The sequence below is a fragment of the Nerophis ophidion genome, linkage group LG21, assembly GCF_033978795.1.
Source record: "Nerophis ophidion isolate RoL-2023_Sa linkage group LG21, RoL_Noph_v1.0, whole genome shotgun sequence".
NCBI classification, from domain to species: domain Eukaryota; kingdom Metazoa; phylum Chordata; class Actinopteri; order Syngnathiformes; family Syngnathidae; genus Nerophis; species Nerophis ophidion.
The window spans coordinates 9,381,089-9,406,161 of NC_084631.1; the positions used below are offsets into that span (position 1 = coordinate 9,381,089).

General features: G+C 41.1%; 2 protein-coding genes across 10 annotated transcripts in view; both read left to right on the forward strand.

Moving 5' to 3' along the window:
* Positions 1–559, forward strand: part of adam15 (ADAM metallopeptidase domain 15) — a 34,306-nt gene extending 33,747 nt beyond the window's left edge. For all 6 annotated transcript variants that reach the window (XM_061881817.1, XM_061881816.1, XM_061881819.1 and 3 more), the window contains one exon: positions 303–559. In XM_061881817.1, coding sequence (XP_061737801.1) covers positions 303–405 — 103 coding nt within the window. In that variant the 3' untranslated portion in view covers positions 406–559. The remainder of the gene's footprint in view (positions 1–302) is intronic.
* nudt17 (nudix (nucleoside diphosphate linked moiety X)-type motif 17) lies at positions 505–24,515 on the forward strand. Of its 4 annotated transcripts, none has more exons than XM_061881823.1 (9): positions 505–666; positions 15,192–15,317; positions 18,628–18,738; positions 18,846–19,029; positions 19,102–19,127; positions 19,194–19,289; positions 19,355–19,453; positions 23,490–23,623; positions 23,704–24,266. In XM_061881823.1, exons 2-9 carry the CDS (start codon positions 15,243–15,245, stop codon positions 23,912–23,914), a joined length of 936 nt encoding a protein of 311 aa, XP_061737807.1. In that variant the 5' UTR covers positions 505–666; positions 15,192–15,242; the 3' UTR covers positions 23,915–24,266. The 4 variants fall into 4 exon arrangements, with proteins under 4 accessions (XP_061737807.1, XP_061737806.1, XP_061737808.1 ...); XM_061881822.1 differs by lacking the exon at positions 505–666 and adding an exon at positions 12,533–12,661 and having other exon boundaries at positions 23,704–24,256; XM_061881824.1 differs by lacking the exon at positions 505–666 and adding an exon at positions 12,533–12,661 and having other exon boundaries at positions 19,372–19,453; positions 23,444–23,623; positions 23,704–23,904.
* The last annotated feature ends 558 nt before the right edge of the window (positions 24,516–25,073 follow it).

Here is a 25,073-nt window from a genome sequence, read left to right on the forward strand (position 1 = left end):
CATAAAACGCTAACAACTTAAAAACGAAAAACGTTAATTTCAAAAAAGTTAACTTAAAATGTTTTAAATGTTAACAAAAACATTAATAACAAAAACTTGATATACTTAAAAACCATAAAACGTCAACAACTTAAAAACAGAAAACCTTAACTTAAAAACCTTAAAACAGTAATAACTTCAAAATAAAAAACACATTTTTTAAAGCACGTGGCGGGCGTGTTCAAATTGTTAACAGCTGACGTAATTGACGTTCAGCCCATGCAAAACAGGAAGTAGTAAATCTTTGTCTTTCCTCCTTCCAGCCGACGCCCTCTTCCTCCAACACGACCCTCAGTCCCGCCCAGACCGCCCCCTGCCGCCTGCGGGGGTGTACTGCCTTTCTCTCACCGGCTTGGAATCTATTAAATGCGGGAGCTTTTTTAAGTTGTTTTTTTTTTAGTCCAGACGACTGGGAGCCACGCCCACTTCCTGTCCAGCGGCGGGAAAAGGAAAAATAGGGACGTTTAGGGATTGACGATGTCACGTCATGCTGCTTGACAAAATAAAAGTCATGTGATTACGTGCGGTCGTCTTGTGCGGCGGTCAAACGGGAAGGGAAAGAAGAAATGGTGGAGCCTCTTCCTGCTGTCTGTCAGTCTGTTTTGCCGACATGGCTACTCCTTCTGAGTGAGTAGTTAGCATGTCCCGCTAAATGTTTTTTATATTTCAATGTTTATTTATAAATTTCAACAATTACAAACAGTAAGTCCAACAACACTATGAAACATTATGAAAACGGTACAAAACAGTGCCAGGGGGTTGTAAATTCAAAATAACAAAAATAGAATACAAATATATATATATAATAAAGTGCAAAGTCATAGGCTCATTCAGATTCATTAAAGGCCTACTGAAATGAGATTTTATTATTTAAACGGGGATAGCAGGTCCATTCTATGTGTCATACTTGATCATTTCGCGATATTGCCATATTTTTGCTGAAAGGATTCAGTAGAGAACATCGATGATAAAGTTTGCAACTTTTGGTCGCTAATAGAATAGCCCTGCCTTTACCGGAAGTATGTGCGCTTGATGTCACGAGTTGCTGGGCTCCACACATCCTCACATTGTTTATAATGGGAGCCACCAGCAGTAAGAGCAATTTCGACCGAGAAAACTTCAATTTCCCCATTAATTTGAGCGAGGATGAAAGATTTGTGAATTAGGATACTGACTGTGAAGGACCAGGAAGAAAAAAAAGCGATGGCTCCGGGCGGGGTCAGTGTGAGCGTTTCAGATGTAATTAAACACATTTACTTGGATAATTCTGGAAGATCCCTTATCTGCTTATTGTTTTAATAGTGTTTTAGTGAGATTTTAAAGATTGTATAAACATACCTCGAGGTCAGATGGCTGCGGTGAACACGCAGTGTCTCAGAGAGAAGTCGAGGAGCCAAGCTCACAGCTGCCTTTTTTGACAGCTGCTGCAGGACGACGAATAATCCACTGATGTCTCCGGTAAGATATATAACACAATTTCCCCATCCAAAAACATGCTGGTTGACGTAGAGAAAACATGTTCGCTTGACCGCTCTGCTTCACAACAAACAAAGAAAGACCGGCTGTGTCTCGGTGCTAAAGGCAGCTGCAATCCACTGCTTTCCACCACCAGCATTCTTCTTTATAGTCTCCATTATTAAATGAACAAATTGCAAAAGATTCAGCAACACAGATGTCCAAATTACTGTATAATATATGCGATTAAAGCAGACTACTATTAACCACTAGTGGTGCAGCGCTAATATTTCCTGACAGTCTATGACATCACGCGTACGCGTCATCATTCCGCGACCTTTTCAACAAGAAACTCGCGGGAAATTTAAAATTGCAATTTAGTAAACTAAAAAGGCCGTATTGGCATGTGTTGCAATGTTAATATTTCATCATTGATATATAAACTATCAGACTGTGTGGTCGGTAGTAGTGGGTTTCAGTAGGCTTTTAAATTACTTAAATTTGGATCACAGCATCATCGTTTTCCCAGCTTTTTTGTTGTTAGAGGTAGAGAGCGTTTTAATGTAAAGTTCAAAATCTTTTTTAAAGGCACAAAAGATGGGTCGGGTATTGAGAAACTTACATTTATGAATATAAAACTTAGCCAATAGAATAATGAGGTTGCAAAGGTAGAATTCCTTTTCAAATTTTTGTTCATACATTGTAAAACCGAAAAATCACATCTTTAAAACAAAGCACAAATTAGTCATGAATATTGTCCAGGGTGAAGCGACAGGTGCACTGCCATAGTGATCGAGTGTTTTCACAAGTCCAAAACAAGTGGTTAACAGTCTCTGGATGCATGTTACAAAAGGTGCAGATAACATCAATGTCCTTCTTGTATCTAACCATCACAGTCTTTACAGGGTAATAACCATGAATGATTTTAAAGGCCTACTGAAACCCACTACTACCGACCACGCAGTCTGATAGTTTATATATCAATGATGAAATATTAACATTGCAACACATGCCAATACGGCCTTTTTAGTTTACTAAATTACAATTTTAAATTTCCCGGGAGTTTCTTGTTGAAAACGTCGCGGAATGATGACGTGTACACGGGACGTCACGGACTGTAAGGAAATATTAGCACTGCGCGCACACACAGTTAAAAGTCGTCTGCTTTAACCGCATATTTACACAGTATTTTGGACATCTGTGTTGCTGAATCTTTTGTAATTTGTTCAATTAATAATGGAGAAGTCAAAGTAGAAAGATGGAGTTGGGAAGCTTTAGCCTTTAGCCACACAAACACACGGTGATTCCTTGTTCAAAATTCCCGGAGGTGAAGCTTTCCTATAGATCAGAGCGGTCAAGCGAACATGGATCCCGACAAAATGTCGGTGAGAAAATTGTGGTAAAAAGTCGCCATTTGCCGGAGATCAGCTGAGCTTGTGCTGTCCATACAGCTGCCGTCGACACTGGCCTCACTCGTGGACACCCTTCCGACTATCAGGTACTATAAAACTCACTAAAACACTAGCAACACAATAGAAAGATAAAGGATTTTTTGATTTATTTTTTTTTTTTCTAGGCCGTCGCTATCAATGTCCTCAAACACGGATCTTTCATCCTCGCTTAAATTAATGGGGAAATTGTCGTTTTCTCGGTCCGAATAGCTCCTTTTGTTGGAGGCTCCAATTAAAAACAATGTGAGGAGCCCTCAACGGGTGACGTCATCGTCTGCGACTTCTGGTAAAGGCAAGGCTTTTCTATTAGTGACCAAAAGTTGCAAACTTTATCGTCGATGTTCTCTGCTAAATCCTTTCAGCAAAAATATGGCAATATCGCGAAATGATCAAGTATGACACATAGAATGGACCTGCTATCCCCGTTTCAATCAATCAATCAATGTTTATTTATATAGCCCCAAATCACAAATGTCTCAAAGGACTGCACAAATCATTACGACTACAACATCCTCGGAAGAACCCACAAAAGGGGCAAGGAAAACTCACACCCAGTGGGCAGGGAGAACTCACATCCAGTGGGACGCCAGTGACAATGCTGACTATGAGAAACCTTGGAGAGGACCTCAGATGTGGGCAACCCCCCCCCCTCTAGGGAACCGAAAGCAATGGATGTCGAGCGGGTCTAACATGATACTGTGAAAGTTCAATCCATAGGTGCTCCCACACAGCCGCGAGAGTTCAGTTCAAAGCGGATCCAAGACAGCAGCGAGAGTCCCGTCCACAGGAGACCATCTCAAGCGGAGGCGGATCAGCAGCGTAGAGATGTCCCCAATCGATACAGGCGAGCGGTCCATCCTGGGTCCCGACGAGCGGTCCATCCTGGGTCTCGACTCTGGACAGCCAGTACTTCATCCATGGTCATCGGACCGGACCCCCTCCACAAGGGAGGGGGGGACATAGGAGAAAGAAAAGAAGCGGCAGATCAACTGGTCTAAAAAGGAGGTCTATTTAAAGGCTAGAGTATACAGATGAGTTTTAAGGTGAGACTTAAAGGCTTCTATTGAGGTAGCATCTCGAACTGTTTGAATAAGAAAATCTAATTTCAGTAGGCCTTTAAAGGTTATCTCTTTGACTTTGTTGGTAAGTAAATACCTGTTCGGAAGGGACCACGTTTTGACCCAACAGATGTCATTTACAACATTATTCCACAGGGCAATTACATAGGAGGCAGACAAACAATCATTTTTGAATAATCTGCAGATTTTTCTGTTCAAAGCACAGTTTCCCCACAGGAGTGTCAAGTGGATCATTCACATTTTTTACAGCAGAAAGAGGAGGTGTGTAAGCCCTGTACAACATAATAACTCCTGCTGGAATGGCATCAAATACGATGGCAAATTGTTTGGGAGTCACAGGTATCTTAAAATGTTTGAGAAATTCTTGGTAATTAAAAAGTTGACCTTCCTTATTGAAAAGCTGACTGACTAAAATAATGATATTGTTGCACCAATTGTTGAGGAAAAGAGATTTCCTTTTGTAATATATGTCTTTATTGTTCCAAATGAAATATTTGGTAGGTGAAAAATTGTGGTTGTAAATAAAAGACCATGCTAGAAGGGCTTGTTTGTGGAAGTTTGAAAGAGCAACAGGAATCCTATCAATATTATGATTAGCAAAAATTTTAGACCTCTAAGGTTAGAAAATACATCAACAGAGATACAGTCTATAGCAGTGGTTCTCAAATGGGGGTACGCGTACCCCTGGGGGTACTCGAAGGTATGCCAAGGGGTACGTGAGATTTTTTTAAAAATTCTAAAAATAGCAACAAATAAATAATCCTTTATAAATATGAATGTAAGTTAATAAGCTGTGTAAAAACAATACAACAATGCAATATTCAGTGTTGACAGCTAGATTTTTTGTGGACATGTTTCATCAATATTGATGTTAAAGATTTCTTTTTTAGTGAAGAAATTTTTAGAATTAAGATCATGAATCCAGATGGATCTCTATTACAATCCCCAAAGAGGGCACTTTAAGTTGATGATTACTTCTATGTAGAAATCTTTATTTATAATTGAATCACTTGTTTACTTTTTCGACAAGTTTTTTTGTTATTTTTATATCTTTTTTTCCAAATAGTTCAAGAAAGACCACTACAAATGAGCAATATTTTGCACTGTTATACAATTTAATAAATCAGAAACTGATGACATAGTGCTGTATTTTTCTTTTGCACTGTTATACAATTTAATAAATCAGAAACTGATGACATAGTGCTGTATTTTTCTTCTTTATCTCGTTTTCCATCCATCCATTTCCTACCGCTTATTCCCTTGGAGGTCGCGGGTTTTTCAACCAAAAATGGTTTGCTCTGATTAGGGGGTACTTGAATTAAAACATTTTTCACAGGGGGTACATCACTGAAAAAAGGTTGAGAACCACTGGTCTGTAGGTCTGTAAGATATATAGATTTCTAATGTATTTATACGTTGTTTCTGTAGGATATACGCTTGTGTATATATAACCCAGTGGTTCTTAACCAGGGTTCCGATCGAACCCTACGGGTTCGGCGGAGCCTCTGCCGCGGAGGTCATGATACACCCGACTCATTGTGTAAATAAAAACTTCTACCTATCTGCGTATTATGGACACCCCTAAACAATGTTCCCTCTAATTTTCCATCTGATTTGCAGGTGTGTAGTTTGTTGTGAGTTCATGCACTGTGTTGGTTATGTTCTATGAACATGGTGATGTTCATGCACAGTTCATTTTGTGCACCAGTAAAAAAAAAAACCTATAACTCTGTCTTGAATTTGAAAAATATTTTTATATTTCATTAAAGAAGGGTTTGGTGAATGCGCATATGAAACTGGTGGGGTTCGGTAACTCCAACAAGGTTAAGAATCACAGATATAACCTAATCATATTGTTTCTTGAACTGGAAAATACCTGACCGTTTTTTTCCCCCTTCTCTGAGATGATATTCCCAGTTTTGATCTCGGACGTCTGGTCACTTATAGCAGTGGTTCTCAACCTTTTTTCAGTGATATACCCCCTGTGAACATTTTTTAAATTCAAGTACCCCCTAATCAGAGCAAAGCATTTTTGGTTGATAAAAATAGATAAAGAAGTAAAATACAGCACTATGTCATCAGTTTCTGATTTATTAAATTGTATAACAATGCAAAATATTGCTCATTTGTAGTGGTCTTTCTTGAACTATTTGGAAAATAAGATATGAAAATAACAAAAAATTTTTGAAAAATAAACAAGTGATTCAATTATAAATAAAGATTTCTACACATAGAAGTAATCATCAACTTAAAGTGCCCTCTTTGGGGATTGAAATAGAGATCCATCTGGATTCATGAACTTCATTCTAAACATTTCTTCACAAAAAAATAAATCTTTAACATCAATATTTATGGAACATGTCCACAAAAAATCTAGCTGTCAACACTAAATATTGCATTGTTGCATTTCTTTACACAGTTTAGGAACTTAAATTCATATTTTGTTGAAGTTTTATTCAATGAATATATTTATAAAGGATTTTTGAATTGTTGCTATTTTTAGAATATTTAAAAAAAAATCTCACGTACCCCTTGGCATACATTCAAATACCCCCATTTGAGAACCACTGCAATTAATGACGCACTTCTTACCTCTACGGCGTATTTTTTTTTTTTAAATGTTGATTTTTTTTATTTTTACGATATAACTACATCTGAGGCCTGACAAAAAGTTGACTTTTAAATGATAGGTATTGTGAATTGATGTAAGTAAAGTAGTTAAAAAAAAAGATTGATTCATTAGCCATTTACAACTGCTGAACATATCATTACGGTATCAAAATAAGTTTTAATTGTTTTGTATGTAATATTTTATTTGACACTCCGATGAGGTGGCAACTTGTCCAGGGTGTACCCCGCCTACCGCCCGATTGAAGCTGAGATAGGCACCAGCGCCCCCCGCGACCCTAAAGGGAATAGGCGGTAGAAAATGGACTGATGGATGGATTTTATTTGACGTTGCTATTCAAATAAAGATTACAATGTCAAAGTTTGTTGTTGACGAACCCCAAGATGCAGAGAAGGAGGCAGGCATTTTGTAAGTAAACATGATTTAATTAAAATACTAAAACAAAACAAAACCACGCACGTGGGTGGATAACAAACTAAGATAGCTAGCATGGGATCTAGAAAACTGTGATGAGGTGGCGACTTGTCCAGGGTGTACCCCGCCTTCCGCCCGATTGTAGCTGAGATAGGCGCCAGCGCCCCCCGCGACCCCGAAAGGGAATAAGCGGTAGAAAATGGATGGATGGATAGGATCTAGAAAACAAAAAGGATCTTTAGCATGGAAAACAGAAGTCGTTCTTGTACTTAGAAAACAAAACGGAAGCAGGGAACAAAAGACAGTAAGCTAAAAACCGCTATCTAACTTAGCTCACCGCAACGCTGCATTGACACATCAAGATACGACACAACAGGTAGCAAAGACAAGTGCAACATGTGGCAACTACAATAATCCAGCAATTGACTCAAGACAAAGCCGGTACAAATAGGAGCGGGCTGATTGACAACAGGTGTGGCCGGGTGCCAATCAGCCGCATCTGAAGGAAAACAGCACACGGGGAGACAAACAGGAAGCTGAACGAAAATAAGAGTGCTGACAGGAACTAAAGACAGGAAATACTAAGAACACACAGAGGAAAAACGAAAACACAAACAAATTGTCAGTGGCAAGCCTGACATACAAAAGGAAAACCATGATAACAGTGACAGCGTGCATCAACTTAACTGCTGAAAAACAAGTTGATGGAAGTGACGTAGCGCGAATAACGTGTGACGTCATTCGAACAGCAAAACATGGCGTCCTCATCCGTCACCACGCTGGGCGGTCTGGTGATCGTCACTCAGGTCATCCCTCAGGATCAAGCTTCTATCTAGCTCTAGATGCCCGGAGGCGGCGCCGCGGAAGACCTCGCCCCCTGTGTCCCCCACCAAGACTGAGGATGATGTGCCCAAAGCGAGCCTGGAGGGGGCGGTGCTGCTTGGCCTCGGGGTTGGTGAGCGTGTCCCGCCACGCATGAGCGGGCGACTTCAAGGCCTACTGAAACCCACTACTACCGACCACGCAGTCTGATAGTTTATATATCAATGATGAAATATTAACATTGCAACACATGCCAATACGGCCTTTTTAGTTTACTAAATTACAATTCTAAATTTCCCGCCAAGTGTCCTGTTGAAAACGCGTAACGATGATGCGTATGATGACGTTATTGGTTGTAGCGGACATTTTATCCCAACACCACTTACGGCTAAAAGTCATCCGATTTAATCGCATAATTACACAGTATTCTGGACATCTGTGTTGCTGAATCTTTTGAAATTTGTTCACTTAATAATGGAGACTACAAAGAAGAATGCTGTTGGTGGAAAGCGGTGTATTTCGGTAGCAACACAAACACAGCTGGTGTTTGTTTGTTGTGAAGCTTTGATATGGAACCGAGCGGTCAAGCGAACATGTTTTTCTACCACATGTCAACCGGCAGGTTTCGGTGAGAAAATTGTGGTAATAAGTCGGCTCTTACTGTAAACATGAGCGGAGCTTGTGTCGTTCTTCCTGCAGCTGTCAAAAAGGCAGGTGCGACTTTCTTGGCTCCTCCATGGCTTCCCTCAGAGACACTGGCAGTCACCACACCCCTCGACTGTATGACTTTATAATCTCACTAAAACACTAGTAACACAATAAGCAAATAAGGGATTTTCCAGAATTATCCTAGTAAATAGGCTTCACGGTGGAAGAGGGGTTAGTGCGTCTGCCTCACAATACGAAGGTCCTGCAGTCCTGGGTTCAAATCCAGCCTCGGGATCTTTCTGTGTGGAGTTTGCATGTTCTCCCCGTGAATGCGTGGGTTCCCTCCGGGTACTCCGGCTTCCTCCCACTTCCAAAGACATGCACCTGGGGATAGGTTGACTGGCAACACTAAATTGGCCCTAGTGTGTGAATGTGAGTGTGAATGTTGTCTGTCTATCTGTGTTGGCCCTGCGATGAGGTGGCGACTTGTCCAGGGTGTACCCCGCCTTCCGCCCGATTGTAGCTGAGATAGGCGCCCGCGACCCCGAAAGGGAATAAGCGGTAGACAATGGATGGATGGATGGATGGATCCTAGTAAATGTGTCTAATAACATGAATCGCTCCCACTGCCCTGTCGTATTTTCTTCTTTTTTTTTCTTCTAGTCCTTCACTCTCACTATCCTCATCCACGAATCTTTCATCCTCGCTCAAATTAATGGGGAAATTGTCGCTTTCTCGGTCAGAATCGCTCGCGCTGCTCGTGTCCATGATTGTAAACAATGTGCGGATGTGAGGAGCCCTACAACCCGTGACGTCACGCGCACATCGGCTTCTACTTCAGGTACAGGCAAGGCTTTTTTATCAGCGACCAAAAGTTGCGAACTTTATCGTGGATGTTCTCTACTAAATCCTTTCAGCAAAAAAATGGCAATATCGCGAAATGATCAAGTATGACACATAGAATGGACCTGCTATCCCCGTTTAAATAGGAAAATCTCATTTCAGTAGGCCTTTCATGTGTGTGTGTGTTTGTGCAGGTGGTCCAGGTGGTTATCGGGCTGCTGTTGGTTCTTTTCAGCTTGACCGCCGCCTACCCGCCATTCCTAACGCTCCACGTGGCGTTCTGCGGCGGTGTGTTGGCGCGTCCGACGCAGACTGTCATATTTTTTTCCCCCCCATCAATGAGTTTGTTTTTCTGTTCTTGAGAGTTTGTGGCTTCAGGCTGGTTGGCAGCGTTGTCCAGGATGCGGGCCTCGTCGGCTTGGGTGTGTCGATGATGTCATAGACTCCCTTTTTAGACCAGTTGATCTGCCGTTTCTTTTCTTTTTCTCCCATGTCCCACTCTCCCTTGTGGAGGGGGTCCGGTCCGATCCGGTGGCCATGGATGACGTACTGGCTGTCCAGAGTCGGGACCCAGGATGGACCGCTCGTCCAGAGTCGGGACCCAGAATGGACCGCTTGCCTGTGTATTGGTTTGGGGACATCCCTGTGCTGCTGATCCGCCTCCGCTTGGGATGGTTTCCTGCTGGCTCCGCTGTGAACGGGACTCTCGCTGCTGTGTTGGGTCCGCTTTGGACTGGACTCTCGCGGCTGTGTTGGATCCATTATGGATTGAACTTTCACAGTATCATGTTAGACCCGCTCGACATCCATTGCTTTCGTCCTCTCCAAGGTTCTCATAGTCATCATTGTCACCGATGTCCCACTAGGTGTGAGTTTTTCTTGCCCTTATGTGGGCCTACCGAGGATGTCGTAGTGGTTGTGTTGTGGTTTGTGCAGCCCTTTGAGACACTAGTGATTTAGGGCTATATAAGTAAACATTGATTGATTGATTGATTGCCGCCGCGCTCTGATCGGCCGGCTTGATTGTCGCCCCGCCTTGCAGATGTGGGCGTGTCTGGCGTTGAACCCTATCAGCATGCTGTTCAGCCTCAGAGGCATGGCCTACCTGTTCTGGCTGCTGGCCTCCAAGCCCCTCTCAGAGTATTTGTGCGATGACCCCGACAGAAAAAGCTGGTGTGTCCACCAAATATGGCAGCTAGACGTACGTTTACCAGCTCTAATAGTTGCCAGTAGGTGGAGCTTTGCCACACTCGTCCTGACGGAGGTGACGTGTGTCTCCCAGGTGGTCGTGTCGGGCCTGCAGGGTTTCTTCCTGCTTCTGCTCGTCCTCCAGACGTGTGTCGCCGCCGCTACGGGCATCAGACAACTCAGCCGCTACGTGCCCATCACGGTAAGGCGGGGCGCTGTGGCGTCGTTCCAAATGATTTGTGTGACCAAATGCAGCCGCTGAGCAGACCTTTGACCCTTCAGATGCCGATTGAGGAGCGCCGCTGTGACGGCAGGAAAGAGGAGGAGCCACAGTCCCCCTGATAACAAATAATTGAGGATTAAATGAATCGATAACATTTACCTTGAATTAATTAACGTGGACCCCGACTTAAACAAGTTGAAAAGTTTATTCAGGTGTTACCATTTAGTAGGAGTGTAATGGTATGTGTATTTGTATTGAACCGTTTCGGTATGGCACACGGGTGTACCAAACGAATTTGTAGGCAAAAGTCTTCACAAGCTGCTCTGTTTTCTGCCTCTGTCTCAGCACCCAGCATTGTCCCACCCACACAACCATCTGATTGGTTACATACAAAGCCAATCAGCAGTGCGTATTCAGAGCGCATGTAGTCAATGCTTCAGCTTCGAGCAGATATGTGTTTAGCAGGGGAGCAGCGGACAGCGTACTCTCCCTAAATAATAAAAAACACCTCCCAGTCACAACTATTACTAACATCACTATGAGCCCGTTGACCTTCTAGAAACTTAAACTGCAGCTCCGCTCGCTCGCAGTTCTGGCTTGAGGTGAAGGCTAATTAACTTTTAGCGTAACGTTAGCTCATTTTGCTGTGTGTGTGTGTGCGCGAGTGTATGTGCACGTGTGTGTGCGCGTGTGTTAGGGGCAGCAAAGCCTTGTCTGTCTGTTATTTCATTGAACTCCATGGTGTTCAGGGATGAATAAAGACTTGGTCTTCACTTGTTTAAATAAATTATTTTATTTTTTTATTTTGCTTCTTATAACTTTCAGAAAGACAATTTTAGGGAAAAAATACAACCTAAAAATGATTTTAGGATTTTTCAACACATATTCCCTTTGAAATTCCTTCCTCTTCTTTTCTGACAATTTAAATCAATGTTCAAGTAAAACATTTGTTTTATTAGTGTAAAGAATAATAAATACATTTTAATGTAATTCTTCATTTTAGCTTCTGTTTTTTCGACAAAGAATATTTGTGAAATATTTATTCAAAATTATTATGATTAAAAATAAAAAAAAATAGTTCTGGCAAATCTAGAAAATCTTCAGAATCAAATTTAAATCTTATTTCAAAGTCTTTTGAATTTCTTTTAAAATATTTGTTCTGGAAAATCTGGAACAAATAATGATTTGTCTTCGTTAGAAATATAGCTTGGTCCAATTCATTATATATTCTAACAAAGTGCAGATTAGATTTTAACCTATTTAAAACATGTCATCAAAATACCAAAATTAATCTTAATCAGGAAAAATTAGTAATGATGTTCCATAAACTCTTTTTAAAAAAAAATTCAAAAATATTCGCATTAGCTATTTTTTTTCTTTTTTTTCGGTTGAATTTTGAATTTTAAAGAGTTGAAATTGGAGATAAACTATGTTTCAAAATTTAATTTTCATTTTTTTCCGTTTTTCTCCTCTTTTAAACCTTTCAATTAAGTGTTTTTTTCATCATTTATTCTCTACAAAAAAACTTGCGTAAAAGGAAAAAAAATGTACGAAGGAACGGCAGACAGAAATACCCATATATATATATATATATATATATATATATATATATATATATATAATTAAAGGTAAATTGAGCAAATTGGCTATTTGTGGCAATTTATTTAAGTGTGTATCAAACTGGTAGCCCTTTGCATTAATCAGTACCCAAGAAGTAGCTCTAGGTTTCAAAACGGTTGGTGACCCCTGCTGTACGCTGAGGACTATACCGTGAGCTATAATGCATAACCTTTATTGTGAAGTGTCGTACCGGATGTAGGGTCAAACTTCATCCGTCTGGCAGGAAGTTAGCTGGTTTTCCTTCTGTCTCGTAAGTCCACAACTTTACACTAAATGTGTTAAAGTATTATGTTTGTCACGACATTGTTTGATAGAACACTCCGAATGCCCATTTTTATTACCGTGGATTGAGCTAGTTAGTCGTCAAGTATTAGCATTAGTTAGTATTGTTAGCAAAAAGCCAGTATTTTAATTTGACTTAGGTTAGTGTGCTAAATGTCGAAGATTAATTGAGATACTTGAAACCAGTTTTATCAGACAGGTCTTGCAAAGATGATTCGAGTGATATAGGTAACATTTTAATGTGATAAATATTAAGAAAGGTATGGTGGTCCCTAGTGTGTGAATGTGAGTGTGAATGTTGTCTGTCTATCTGTGTTGGCCCTGCGATGAAGTGGTGACTTGTCCAGGGTGTACCCCGACTTCCGCCCGATTGTAGCTGAGATAGGCACCAGCGCCCCCCGCGACCCCAAAAGGGAATAAGCGGTAGGAAATGGATGGATGAATGGATTATTGAAACCGGTGATAATGCACTCATTTCTTGTCACCTTTCTAAAATGAAAGCAATATTTGTTAATATAACAAGTCTGACCTTTTTATTAAAAATATCCTCATTTCCTGTTGATTTATCCAATTTTAAAAAGGTTGGTATCATTGGAAAGCTAATAAACCGAAACTGATAACATGATACTGTGAAAGTTCAATCCGTAGTGGCTCCAACAAAGCCGCGAGAGTTCAGTTCAAGCGGATCCAAGACAGCAGCGAGAGTCCCGTCCACAGGAGACCACCTCAAGCGGAGGCGGATCAGCAGCGTAGAGATGTCCCCAACCGATACAGGCGAGCGGTCATCCTGGGTCCCGACTCTGGACAGCCAGTACTTCATCCATGGTCATCGGACCGGACCCCCTCCACAAGGGAGGGGGGGACATAGGAGAAAGAAAAGAAGCGGCAGATCAACTGGTCTAAAAAGGAGGTCTATTTAAAGGCTAGAGTATACAGATGAGTTTTAAGGTGAGACTTAAATGCTTCTACTGAGGTAGCATCTCGAACTGTTACTCGGAGGGCATTCCAGAGTACTGGAGCCCGAACGGAAAACGCTCTATAGCCCGCAGACTTTTTTTGGGCTCTAGGAATCACTAATAAGCCGGAGTCTTTTGAAGGCAGATTTCTTGCCGGGACATATGGTAGAATACAATCGGCAAGATAAAATCCAATGTACGCCATTCTTCTCAAAAACAGCTAAAAGGAACTCACCAAACTAATTAACTTAAAATATTTATTAAAACTGAGAGAGCACAAGACCATCCATCCATCCATTTTTCTACCGCTTATTCCCTTTGGGGTTGCGGGGGGCGTTGGTGCCTATCTCAGCTACAATCGGGCGGAAAGCGGGGTACATCCTGGACAAGTCGCCATCTCATCGCAGGGCCAACACAGATAGACAGACAACATTCACACTCACATTCACACACTAGGGCCAATTTAGTGTTGCCAATCAACCTATCCCCAGGTGCATGTCTTTGGAAGTGGGAGGAAGCCGGAGTACCCGGAGGGAACCCACGCATTCACGGGGAGAACATGCAAACTACACACAGAAAGACCAATGTTTACAAAATAAAGGCCGAGAAAATAATGGCCAATCAGAGCTCAAAATGGCTGTCACGTGATCTAATCGTCACGTTGAATTAGAACATTTGGCTTCCAAAATATGTGTAGAAAAAGCAAATTGATTGCCCAAAATAAACAACCGCGCCATAAGTTGTTTGAATATACAGTAATGATATACTTAAAGGACATCTAGGGTGTATTTTTAACTGATTCAAATCATGAAATTAGCTTTGGAAGTAAGGGAAAAATGTGACTAAACATGGCTGCTCAGACTTGGCTTGTGAGTCACAAAACAAGAGACCAGGGTCCAAAAAATTGTTGTTATGCGGAGGAGTTTTGTCGAGTGTAAACTTGGAAAATGTGGTGAGAGACTTTAGGCGCGAGGACTTGTTCAAGCTGAAAACGTCGCTCAAACTCCCACTTCAGACAGCAATTGGCTTTCCACGTACCAACATAATGACCAACATTAATTTGCAGTAGCATAGTAGGCCTAAGTATTGATTATAAAAAAGGCAGAGGTTTTATTTAACAAGTATATTTTATCATCTGGGCCACTGTAACATTACACACTGTTTGAAGGTAAGAAAAACAACACTGTACTTTAATGGAGTGTTTCCTAGGCGTACCACTAGATGTAGCCTGCGTACAACCACAGTCTCGGAATCACTAAATTAGGATATGTATTCCACCGTCGTCATCACTATTGGTGTATTGTGGTGATGAAAACAACATGAAGGCAGTTGTACTACTACTACTACTACAGCTATTCAGATTGCGCGATCAAGTGTGAAACGAGTGACCACTGCGGATATCCTGCCAGCGGCGAATACACACCTATTTGATTTGTTTCTATTTACAGACTTTAGCAACAACACCACTACTACACAAGTTACCACTTGTGTTATTTTCCCAATTAAATGATTTTTGATACTTGATGTGTTTCACCCCGTAAGTGGCGCGACATGGACTGACGGGGGCGCTAACGAGCAGGAGAACGAGGCGGGATGGAGAAGGTTCGCAGGGTTCTGGTGTCAGTGTGTCGGGACGGAGTGGCGCCACAGAATGTTCCCTTTCTTCAGGTGTGCGCGTGTATGGATGTATTATTGTAACAACATTTTTTGCAAAGGCGTAGCTCAATGTGTGTGTCTGTAATATTATTTATGTGTCCGTGTACTAATGTGTGTTTGTATACCAATCTGTGTGTGTGCAATCCAGTTCATGTGTCCATGTACTAATGTGTGTGTGTGTGTAATCCATCCGTCCATTTTCTACCACTTGTCCATTTCGGTGTCGCAGAGGGTGCCGGAGCCTATCTCAGCCAATTCATGTGTTTGTGTGTTTATCTGTATCTCAATATGTGCATCTGCAATCCAAATTGCGTTTCCATGTATTTATATGTGTCTCTGTATCTCAATGTGTGTGTGTAGTCCAATTCACATGTCCATGTATTCATGTGTGTCCGTATCTCAATCTGTGTGTGTGTAATCTAGTTCATGTGTCTTTGTACTAAGGTGTGTATCTGTTTCTCAATATGTGTGTGTGGAATCCAATTCATGTGCCCATGTAATAATGTCTGTCTGTATATCAACCTGTGTGTGTGTGTAATCCATCCATCCATTTTCTACCGCTTCTTCCTTTCGGTGTCCCAGAGGGTGCTGGACCTTATCTCAGCTAATTCATGTGTCTGTGTGTGTATCTGTATCTCAAAATGTGCGTCTGCAATCCAAATTGCCTGTCCATGTATTTATGTGTGTGTCTGTATCTCAATGTGTGTGTGTAGTCCATATCACATGTCCATGTATTTATGTGTGTGTCTGTATCTCAATCTCTGTGTGTGTAATCCAATTAATGTGTCCATATACTAATGTGTGTGTGTGTAGTCCATATCACATGTCCATGTATGTATGTGTGTTTGTATCTCAATCTGTGTGTTTGTGTAATCTAAATAATGTGTCCATATACTAATGTGTGTCTGTATATCACTTTGTGTGTGTGGTGTGTAGTCAATATCACATGTCCATGTATTTGTGTGTGTGTATCTAAATCTGTGTGTGTGTGTGTAATCCAATTAATCTGTCCATATACTATTGTATGTCTGTATATAACTCTGTGTGTGTGTGTGTGTGTGTGTGTGTGTGTAGTCAATATCACATGTCCATGTATTTGTGTGTGTTTATCTAAATCTGTGTGTTTGTGTGTGTGTAATCCAATTAATGTGTCCATATACTATTGTATGTCTGTATATAACTCTCTGTGTGCTTGTGTGTGTGTAGTCAATATCACATGTCCATGTATTTGTGTGTGTTTATCTAAATCTGTGTGTTTGTGTGTGTGTAATCCAATTAATGTGTCCATATACTATTGTATGTCTGTATATCACACTGTGTGTGTGTGTGTGTGTGTGTGTGTGTGTGTGTGTGTGTGTGTGTGTGTGTGATCCAATTCACGTGTCCGTCCCCTAATGTGTGTGCCTGTATCTCAATCTATGTGTGTGTAATCTAAATAATGTGTCCATATACTAATGTGTGTCTGTAGATCACTTTGTGTGTGTGTGTGGGTGTGTGTGGTGTGTAGTCAATATCACATGTCCATGTATTTGTGTGTGTGTATCTAAATCTGTGTGTGTTTGTGTGTGTGTAATCCAATTAATGTGTCCATATACTATTGTATGTCTGTATATAACCCTGTGTGTGCGTGTAGTCAATATCACATGTCCATGTATTTGTGTGTGTTTATCTAAATCTGTGTGTTTGTGTGTGTGTAATCCAATTAATGTGTCCATATACTATTGTATGTCTGTATATCACACTGTGTGTGTGTGTGTGTGTGTGTGTGTGTGTGTGTGTGTGTGTGTGTGTGTGTGTGTGTGTGTGTGATCCAATTCACGTGTCCGTCCCCTAATGTTTGTGCCTGTATCTCAATCTCTGTGTGTGTAATCTAAATAATGTGTCCATATACTAATGTGTGTCTGTAGATCACTTTGTGTGTGTGTGTGTGGTGTGTAGTCAATATCACATGTCCATGTATTTGTGTGTGTGTATCTAAATCTGTGTGTGTTTGTGTGTGTGTAATCCAATTAATGTGTCCATATACTATTGTATGTCTGTATATAACCCTGTGTGTGTAGTCAATATCACATGTCCATGTATTTGTGTGTGTTTATCTAAATCCATATGTTTGTGTGTAAATATACTATTGTATGTCTGTATATCACTCTGTGTGTGTGTGTGTGTGTGTGTGTGTGTGTGTGTGTGTGTGTGTGTGTGTGTGTGTGTGTGTGTGTGTGTGTGTGATCCAATTCACGTGTCCGTCCCCTAATGTTTGTGCCTGTATCTCAATCTGTGTGTGTGTGTGTGTGTGTGTGTGTGTGTGTGTGTGATCCAATTCACGTGTCCGTCCCCTAATGTTTGTGCCTGTATCTCAATCTGTGTGTGTGTGTGTGTGTGTGTGTGTGTGTGTGATCCAATTCACGTGTCCGTCCCCTAATGTTTGTGCCTGTATCTCAATCTGTGTGTGTGCAATCTAATTCAAGTGTCTGTGTATTTACGTGTGTCTGTATCCCAATCAGTGTTTTTAATCAGATCTGAGTGTGCCTGTTCTAATTAGTTTCTCTGTATTATGATTTGTCTGTGGGTAAAAAAAAAAAAACAAGATGTCCTGATTTCGATCAGTACGTGTGTAAAAAAAAAAAAAAAAGTGTGTGTCTGTATTAAGAATTGTGTAAAGCACGAACCGATGATAGGTTATTTAAACATGACTTTTGCTACAACTCTGTTCTGGAAGATGTGTTTGCGTGTATGAATTAGATTAGACACACACAGGGACGGCGTGACTCGGTTGAAAGAGCGGCTTTGTCATCAACTTTAGGGTTCTTGGCTCGATCCCGGCTTGCAGCATCCTCGTAACGTACATTGTGTCCTCGGCAAGACACTTCACCGTAGCTCCTGCTGGGTCTTTGTTAGTGCCTTTCACGGCAGCTACCACCATCAGTGTGTGAATGTAGAAGTAGCGTCAAAGCGCTTTGAGTACCTTGAAGGTAGAAAAGTGCTATTCAAGTATAACTTAAAAAAATAAATTGTTCAAACTTTTTTGCACGTGTAGTACAATCTGTGTGTGTGTATCCAGATGCAGGATGAGGTTTTTAAATGTTTTACCCACAGACAAATCATACTACGGACACACAAATTAAGACACGCACACATGGACCTGATTACACACACACAGATTGATATACAGACACACACATTAGTACACAAACCCATGAATTTGATCACAGACGCACAGATTTCGATACAAGTTTGCAAAAAATTTTGCTACAATAATGTGTGTGGGTGACTTTTCTCATTCTTTGAGTGCATGAACTCACCTTGGATGCGGGTCTTCCTTCAGAGCGTCACAGGTCACTTTGGCGCTGCTGACCAGGTGAAGGTGCGCTGCTGGCTGGAGCGGAACCGCTTAATGGTTCTCAAAGACGACACGGACAGAGGAGTTCCCCTGAAGGTGCCACAGGCGCACGCTCTTCACCACAGTCACATGACCTGTGTCGTGATGGACAGCCGTCTTGGTGATGGGATGACATCATCGACACCGTTTGTTTTATTCGCCAGAGGGCCGCCTCTTGTCCAATCAAGTACCTGTCCGCCGAAGATGCAGCTGCCATCCCATTGGACATTCAGCAACGTGGAGTGGATGTGGGCGTGGCCGTCATCCTGCAGACAGCCAATGAGCGGGTGTTGCTGACACGACGGGCGACGCAACTACGGATATTCCCCAACGTATGGGTTCCGCCTGGTGAGTGGCCACGTTCTACGCAGCCCCCCACTGCTAACCACCTCCTAACGGCCCTGCTTGTCTCTCCGACAGGTGGCCACGTTGAACCCGATGAGACGGTACGTTCTCTCAGACTTTAGTTTAGACGCCGATGTTGTGCTAGCGAGCAACATGTGTGTGTGCAGCTGCTGGAGGCGGGCCTCAGGGAATTGAAGGAGGAAACAGGATTGTATCTGGAAGCGGAACAGTTACCGAGTCCAAAGATTCTTGGTGTTTGGGAGGTGAGAGGGTGATATTTAAATGGGAACTGGGGGGCATGTAAAAAAAAAAACTAAAGTGTTAGTAGTCAGTGTATCCCTCCAGGCTGAGCGCAGGACTCCCCCACAGACACCATCTTGTCATCTACCTGCTGCTGCGCTCGTCACGCACACACCTGCAGCTTCAGGTAACTACTACGGAAGCATTATTGTAGCAAAACTCTTTGCAAATGCATATCTCAATCTGTGCGTCTATAATCTGATTCACGTGTCCATGGACTAATTTACAGTGGGGCAAAAAAGTATTTAGTCAGCCACCGATTGTGCAAGTTCTCCCACTTAAAATGATGACAGAGGTCTGTAATTTTCATCATAGGTACACTTCAACTGTGAGAGACAGAATGTGAAAAAAAAATCCAGGAATTCACATTGTAGGAATTTTAAATAATTTTTTTGTAAATTATGGTGGAAAATAAGTATTTAGTCAACCATTCAAAGCTCTCACTGATGGAAGGAGGTTGTGGCTCAAAATCTCACGATACATGGCCCCATTCATTCTTTCCTTAACACGGATAAATCGTCCTGTCCCCTAAGCAGAAAAACAGCCCCAAAGCATAATGTTTCCACCCCCATGCTTCACAGTAGGTGTGGTGTTCTTGGGATGCAACTCAGTATTCTTCTTCTTCCAAACACGACGAGTTGAGTTTATACCAAAAAGTTCTATTCTGGTTTCATCTGACCACATGACATTCTCCCAATCCTCTGCTGTATCATCCATGTATCCATTTTGGTATAAACTCAACTCATCGTGTTTGGAGGGAAAAAGAATACTCAGTTGCATCCCAAGAACACCACACCTACTGTGAAGCATGGGGGTGGAAACATCATGCTTTGGGGCTGTTTTTCTGTTAAGGGGACAGGACGATTGATCCGTGTTAAGGAAAGAATGAATGGGGCCATGTATCGTGAGATTTTGAGCCAAAACCTCCTTCCATCACCTTTGAATGGTTGACCAAATACTTATTTTCCACCATAATTTACGAATAAATTCTTTAAAATTCCTACAATGTGAATTCCTGGAATTTTTTTTCAAATTCTGTCTCTCACAGTTGAAGTGTACCTATGATGAAAATAACAGACCTCCTGTAATTTTTTTTAAGTGGGAGAACTTGCACAATTGGTGGCTGAATAAATACTTTTTTGCCCCACTGTTTGTGTCTGTATCTCAGTCTGTGTGTGTAATTACCTCCCTGCTTAGCACTCAGCATCAAGGGTTGGAATTGGGGGTTAAATCACCAAAAATGATTCTCAGCTGCTGCCCACTGCTCCCCTCACCTCCCAGGGAATGATCAAGGGGGATAGATCAAATGCAGAGAATGATTTCGCCACACCTAGTGTGTGTGTGACAATCATTGGTACTTTACTTTTAATCCAATTTATGTGTCCGTGTACTAGTTTGTGTGTCTGTATCTCAATCTCTGTGTGTGTAATCCATTCATGTGTCCATGTACTAATTTGTGTGTCTGTATCTTCCGCTCGAGTGCAGCTGGGATAAGCTCCTACATCCCCCGCGACCCCGAGAGGGACAAGCGGTAGAAAATGGATGGATGCATGTATCTCAATCTGTTTGTGTAATCAGGTCTGTGTGTGTGTGTTTTTTAATTTGTTTCCGTATTTCCATTGATGTGTGTGTAAAAAAAAAAATATATATATATATATGTCTGTCCGTATTTCGATGTGTGTGTGGAAAAAACGTTAGTTTGTGTATTCCGATTTGTGTGTAGCAACAATGCTGTCTTGTAACACGCAACTTTTACTATTTGTGTGTCCGTATTTCGTGTGTGTAAAAAAAACCTAATTGAATTACGGACACACAAATTAAAATACGCACACCAAGATCTAGAATCTTTTTACGTGTGACTTTTAGACTTTATTGATCCACAAGGGAAATTGTTCCACACAGTAGCTCAGTTTCAAAGGATGGAAAGGATAATGCAGGTATTAAGTAGACTAAAAATGTACCATAGTAGCAATATAAAATATAACATATATGTAAAATTTACGTATCATATATATATATATACAGTATATAGTATATACTGATGTAATATAGTAAAAACAATTTTATATAATATATACAATATATAACAAATCCCAAATACCATGTACAATATTACAGCATATGTAACACCTGCAGCAAAAAAAAAAAAAAAAACGAAATTGGGATTTTTGTGTCCAAATTTCGATTTCTGTGTGTGTGTAAAAAACAAAAACACAAATATGTCTGTCTGTATTGCAATCTGTTTGTGTGTGTTTGAGTGATAAAACACGTGTCTGTGTATTACGATTAGTGTAGCAACAACCCTGTCTTTATACACACAACTTTTAAAATATGCTTGTACGTATTTCGAGTTGTGTGTGTGTGTAAAAAAACAACAAATTGAAATTCTGACACACAAATTACCACACACACACCAGGATCTAATTACACACACTGAGATTGAGATATAGACACACAAATCTTACACAGCAGAAGTGTCGCAAAAGTCATGTGTAAAAAGACAGCTAATCAGGGCTCCTGCTTAACACAAATCTGAATACACAAACACATTTTTTACACACACTCAGATTAAAAATCGGACGGACAGATTTTTTTTTTTTTACACACACGCACATACACACACTCATTCTTGTATTTGTTACTTTCTTGAGACCTGCGAAAAATGCCTACCTCTTTAGGACCACCCTTTCTAGATATATAAGGATTTATATTTTATTTACAACATTAATAATATATACATACTAAGTAAATATAAAGAAACTTTATTTTATTATTTTTGTAAATGTTTTTTAATCTTCATTATTTACTTTGTTACTACGGTATGTTTCTGTATACATTTTAATTTGTTTTATTAATTTTGTTCAAAAGGGGCGCATTCCAATTTCTTACACACGCGTGTTATTACATATGAGTTGTCCTGGCTTCAATCCCGGGCTCGGGATCTTTCTGTGTGAAGTTTGCATGTCCTCCCCCCAACTGCGTGGGTTCCCTCCAGGTATTCCGGCTTCTTTCCACCTCCAAAGACATGCACCTGGGGATAGGTTGATTGACAACACTAAATTAGCCCTAGTGTGTGAATGTGAGTGTGAATGTTGTCTGTCTATCTGTGTTGGCCCTGCGATGAGGTTGCGACTTGTCCAGGGTGTACTCCGTCTTCTGCCCGAATGCAGCTGAGATAGGCTGGAGCAACCCCCCGCCGCGACCCTGAACGGGACAAGCGGTAGAAAATGGATGTAATTGTTTTTTAATGTTCATTATTTACTTTGTTATTACAGTATGTCTCTATATACATTTTTTTAATTTTTTTATTCATTTCAATTTCTTACACACGCGTGTTATTACATATGTTGGCCAGAGGGGGAGCACTTCAAATTTTTACAAACACTTATTATGTTATATGTTAACCAGAGGGTTGTTTTCTCATGAAGGGTAGATATACAAGAACACACACGTTCTTGTATTTTGACCTTCTTAAGACCTCCGAAAAATGCCTACCTCTTTAGGACCACCCTTTGTAGATATATAAAGATTTATATTTACATCATTAATAATATATACAGTACATACTATGTAAATATAAAAAGGTAAGCTTTGTTATTTTTTTGGTAATTTTTTCTTTAATTTTCATTATTTACTTCGATATTAAAGTATGTCTCTGTATACATTTTTTTTTTTATTAATTAAGGGACGGCGTGGCGCAGTGGGAGAGTGGCCGTGCGCAACCCGAGGGTCCCTGGTTCAAATCCCACCTAGTACCAACCTCGTCACGCCCGTTGTGTCCTGAGCAAGACACTTCACCCTTGCTCCTGATGGGTGCTGGTTGGCGCCTTGCATGGCAGCTCCCTCCATCAGTGTCTGAATGTGTGTGTGAATGGGTAAATGTGGAAGTAGTGTCAAAGCGCTTTGAGTACCTTGAAGGTAGAAAAGCGCTATACAAGTACAACCCATTTATTTATTTATTTATTTAATTTTGAGATTCAGACACAAATTAGTACACTGACACCTGCATGGGATTACAGAGTGAGATACACATTTGCAAATAGTTTTGCTAGAATAATACTTGTTCATTTGTTCATTTACTTGCTCTTATATGCATTGATTCATTGTTGCATGTTAGCATGCTTAAGCTTCAAAAAAAGCAACGGAATTGGTTACGCCACCAGGACTGTCTGCGCCCCTTCCCCACCGAGGTTAGCGCTTGTCTTTGGGCCGACGTCCGGCTGGTCGGCGCTGTTGTGTCGGCGACAGACGGACACGACGGCGAGGTCCACGCGGACCACCTTCCCACCGCCATCAGGTGTGACTGCCGAATGTTTTGAGTCGAGGCACGCCTTAGTGACCTTTCGCCCTGTCCTACCCCCTTCGCCTCCCCCGCAGGGTGTCGGAGGTGTGCCCTGAGGGAGGACTGCGGGACGCCACGCTACCGCTGAGCGTCTTGGTCAGCCGGATACCGTCCAGTGGTCCGGATGTAGAGCGGGTCAGCACCGGGACAAAGTTTGCTCTGGACCTGTGGCTGAAGACCACCAAAGACACAACTTCTGACCCCCACCCTTGTCAAACTGACCATGTCACTCTGACCAGTACATGACATTAAAAAAAAAGAAAAAAAGTAGTTAAAACTAATTGCACATATGGTTTTCGACACAAAAATTTATGGATTTATTATTCAACTTCTTCTCCAGATTTTGGTGCGCTCTACCTTCCACATTTTCCCCCCCGATTCAAACCGTTCCAACTTCAAACTTTTCAGCCTATTCGGGTATCGCAGGTTTTCCCAGAATTCCCAAAACTCCCTGATTTCCCAGAATTCCAGGTTTGCCTGGAAAATTTGCCCCATTGAAAAGGAATTGGCCATTTTTCAAACTTCTACCATTTCTACATTTTTCAAACCATTCCACCTTCAACACATTCCACCATTCTGTAAATTCAAGCTACCTTTTTCAAAGTTAAAAAAATGTCCAGGATTTTCCAGGAAGTCCCATTTCCACCATTTTTTCTGGCGACTACTCCTCCCACATTTTTCAACCGTTCCACCGTCAAAACATTCCTCTTAATCAGGACAAAAACGAAGTTGTTTTTTGAACTGGAAAAATTCCCAGTTTTCCAAAATTCCAGGAATTCCGTAATTCCATTTCTCAATTCAACATCATGTTACTACTTCAACATTTCTCGACCAATTTGAAACATTTGAAAACCAACCACTTTAACTCTTTCAGACCATTCAAGTTTTTTTGTTTTTTTTTACCATTTTCCCCCCCAAAAAAACGCTTTTCCCGAAATTCCCAAATTGTTTGCAAATTCCCATTGACATCAATGGGACATTTTTCAAAGTTCCCCAATCCCCACATTTTTCATCTGAGTCACACGGTTCCGACTTCAAAATATTCACCCTGTTTGGTAATTGTGTGCTCTACTTCAACAATTCTAAAAAAAATTTCAGGATTTCAGTTCAACTTCAGCATTGGAGCATTCACACGCAATTCCTTCAGGAATGGCCTCATCTAATTTTCATTGAGGGCCACATCGCAGTTATGGTTGTCGTCAGAGGGTCACTTGTAACTATATATGAATTTAAATGTTTAATCGCCTTGTGGTATTATACAATTTCCTTTGCCAGTCATACTCAAACTTGACCAAGTAGCACCTTAGAAAACACTTGGCCCTCCAAGTACCACCATAATGACCAACATCAAATACAGTAGCGTAGCCGGCCTAAGTATTCATAAAAAAAACAAAAACAAGGCAGA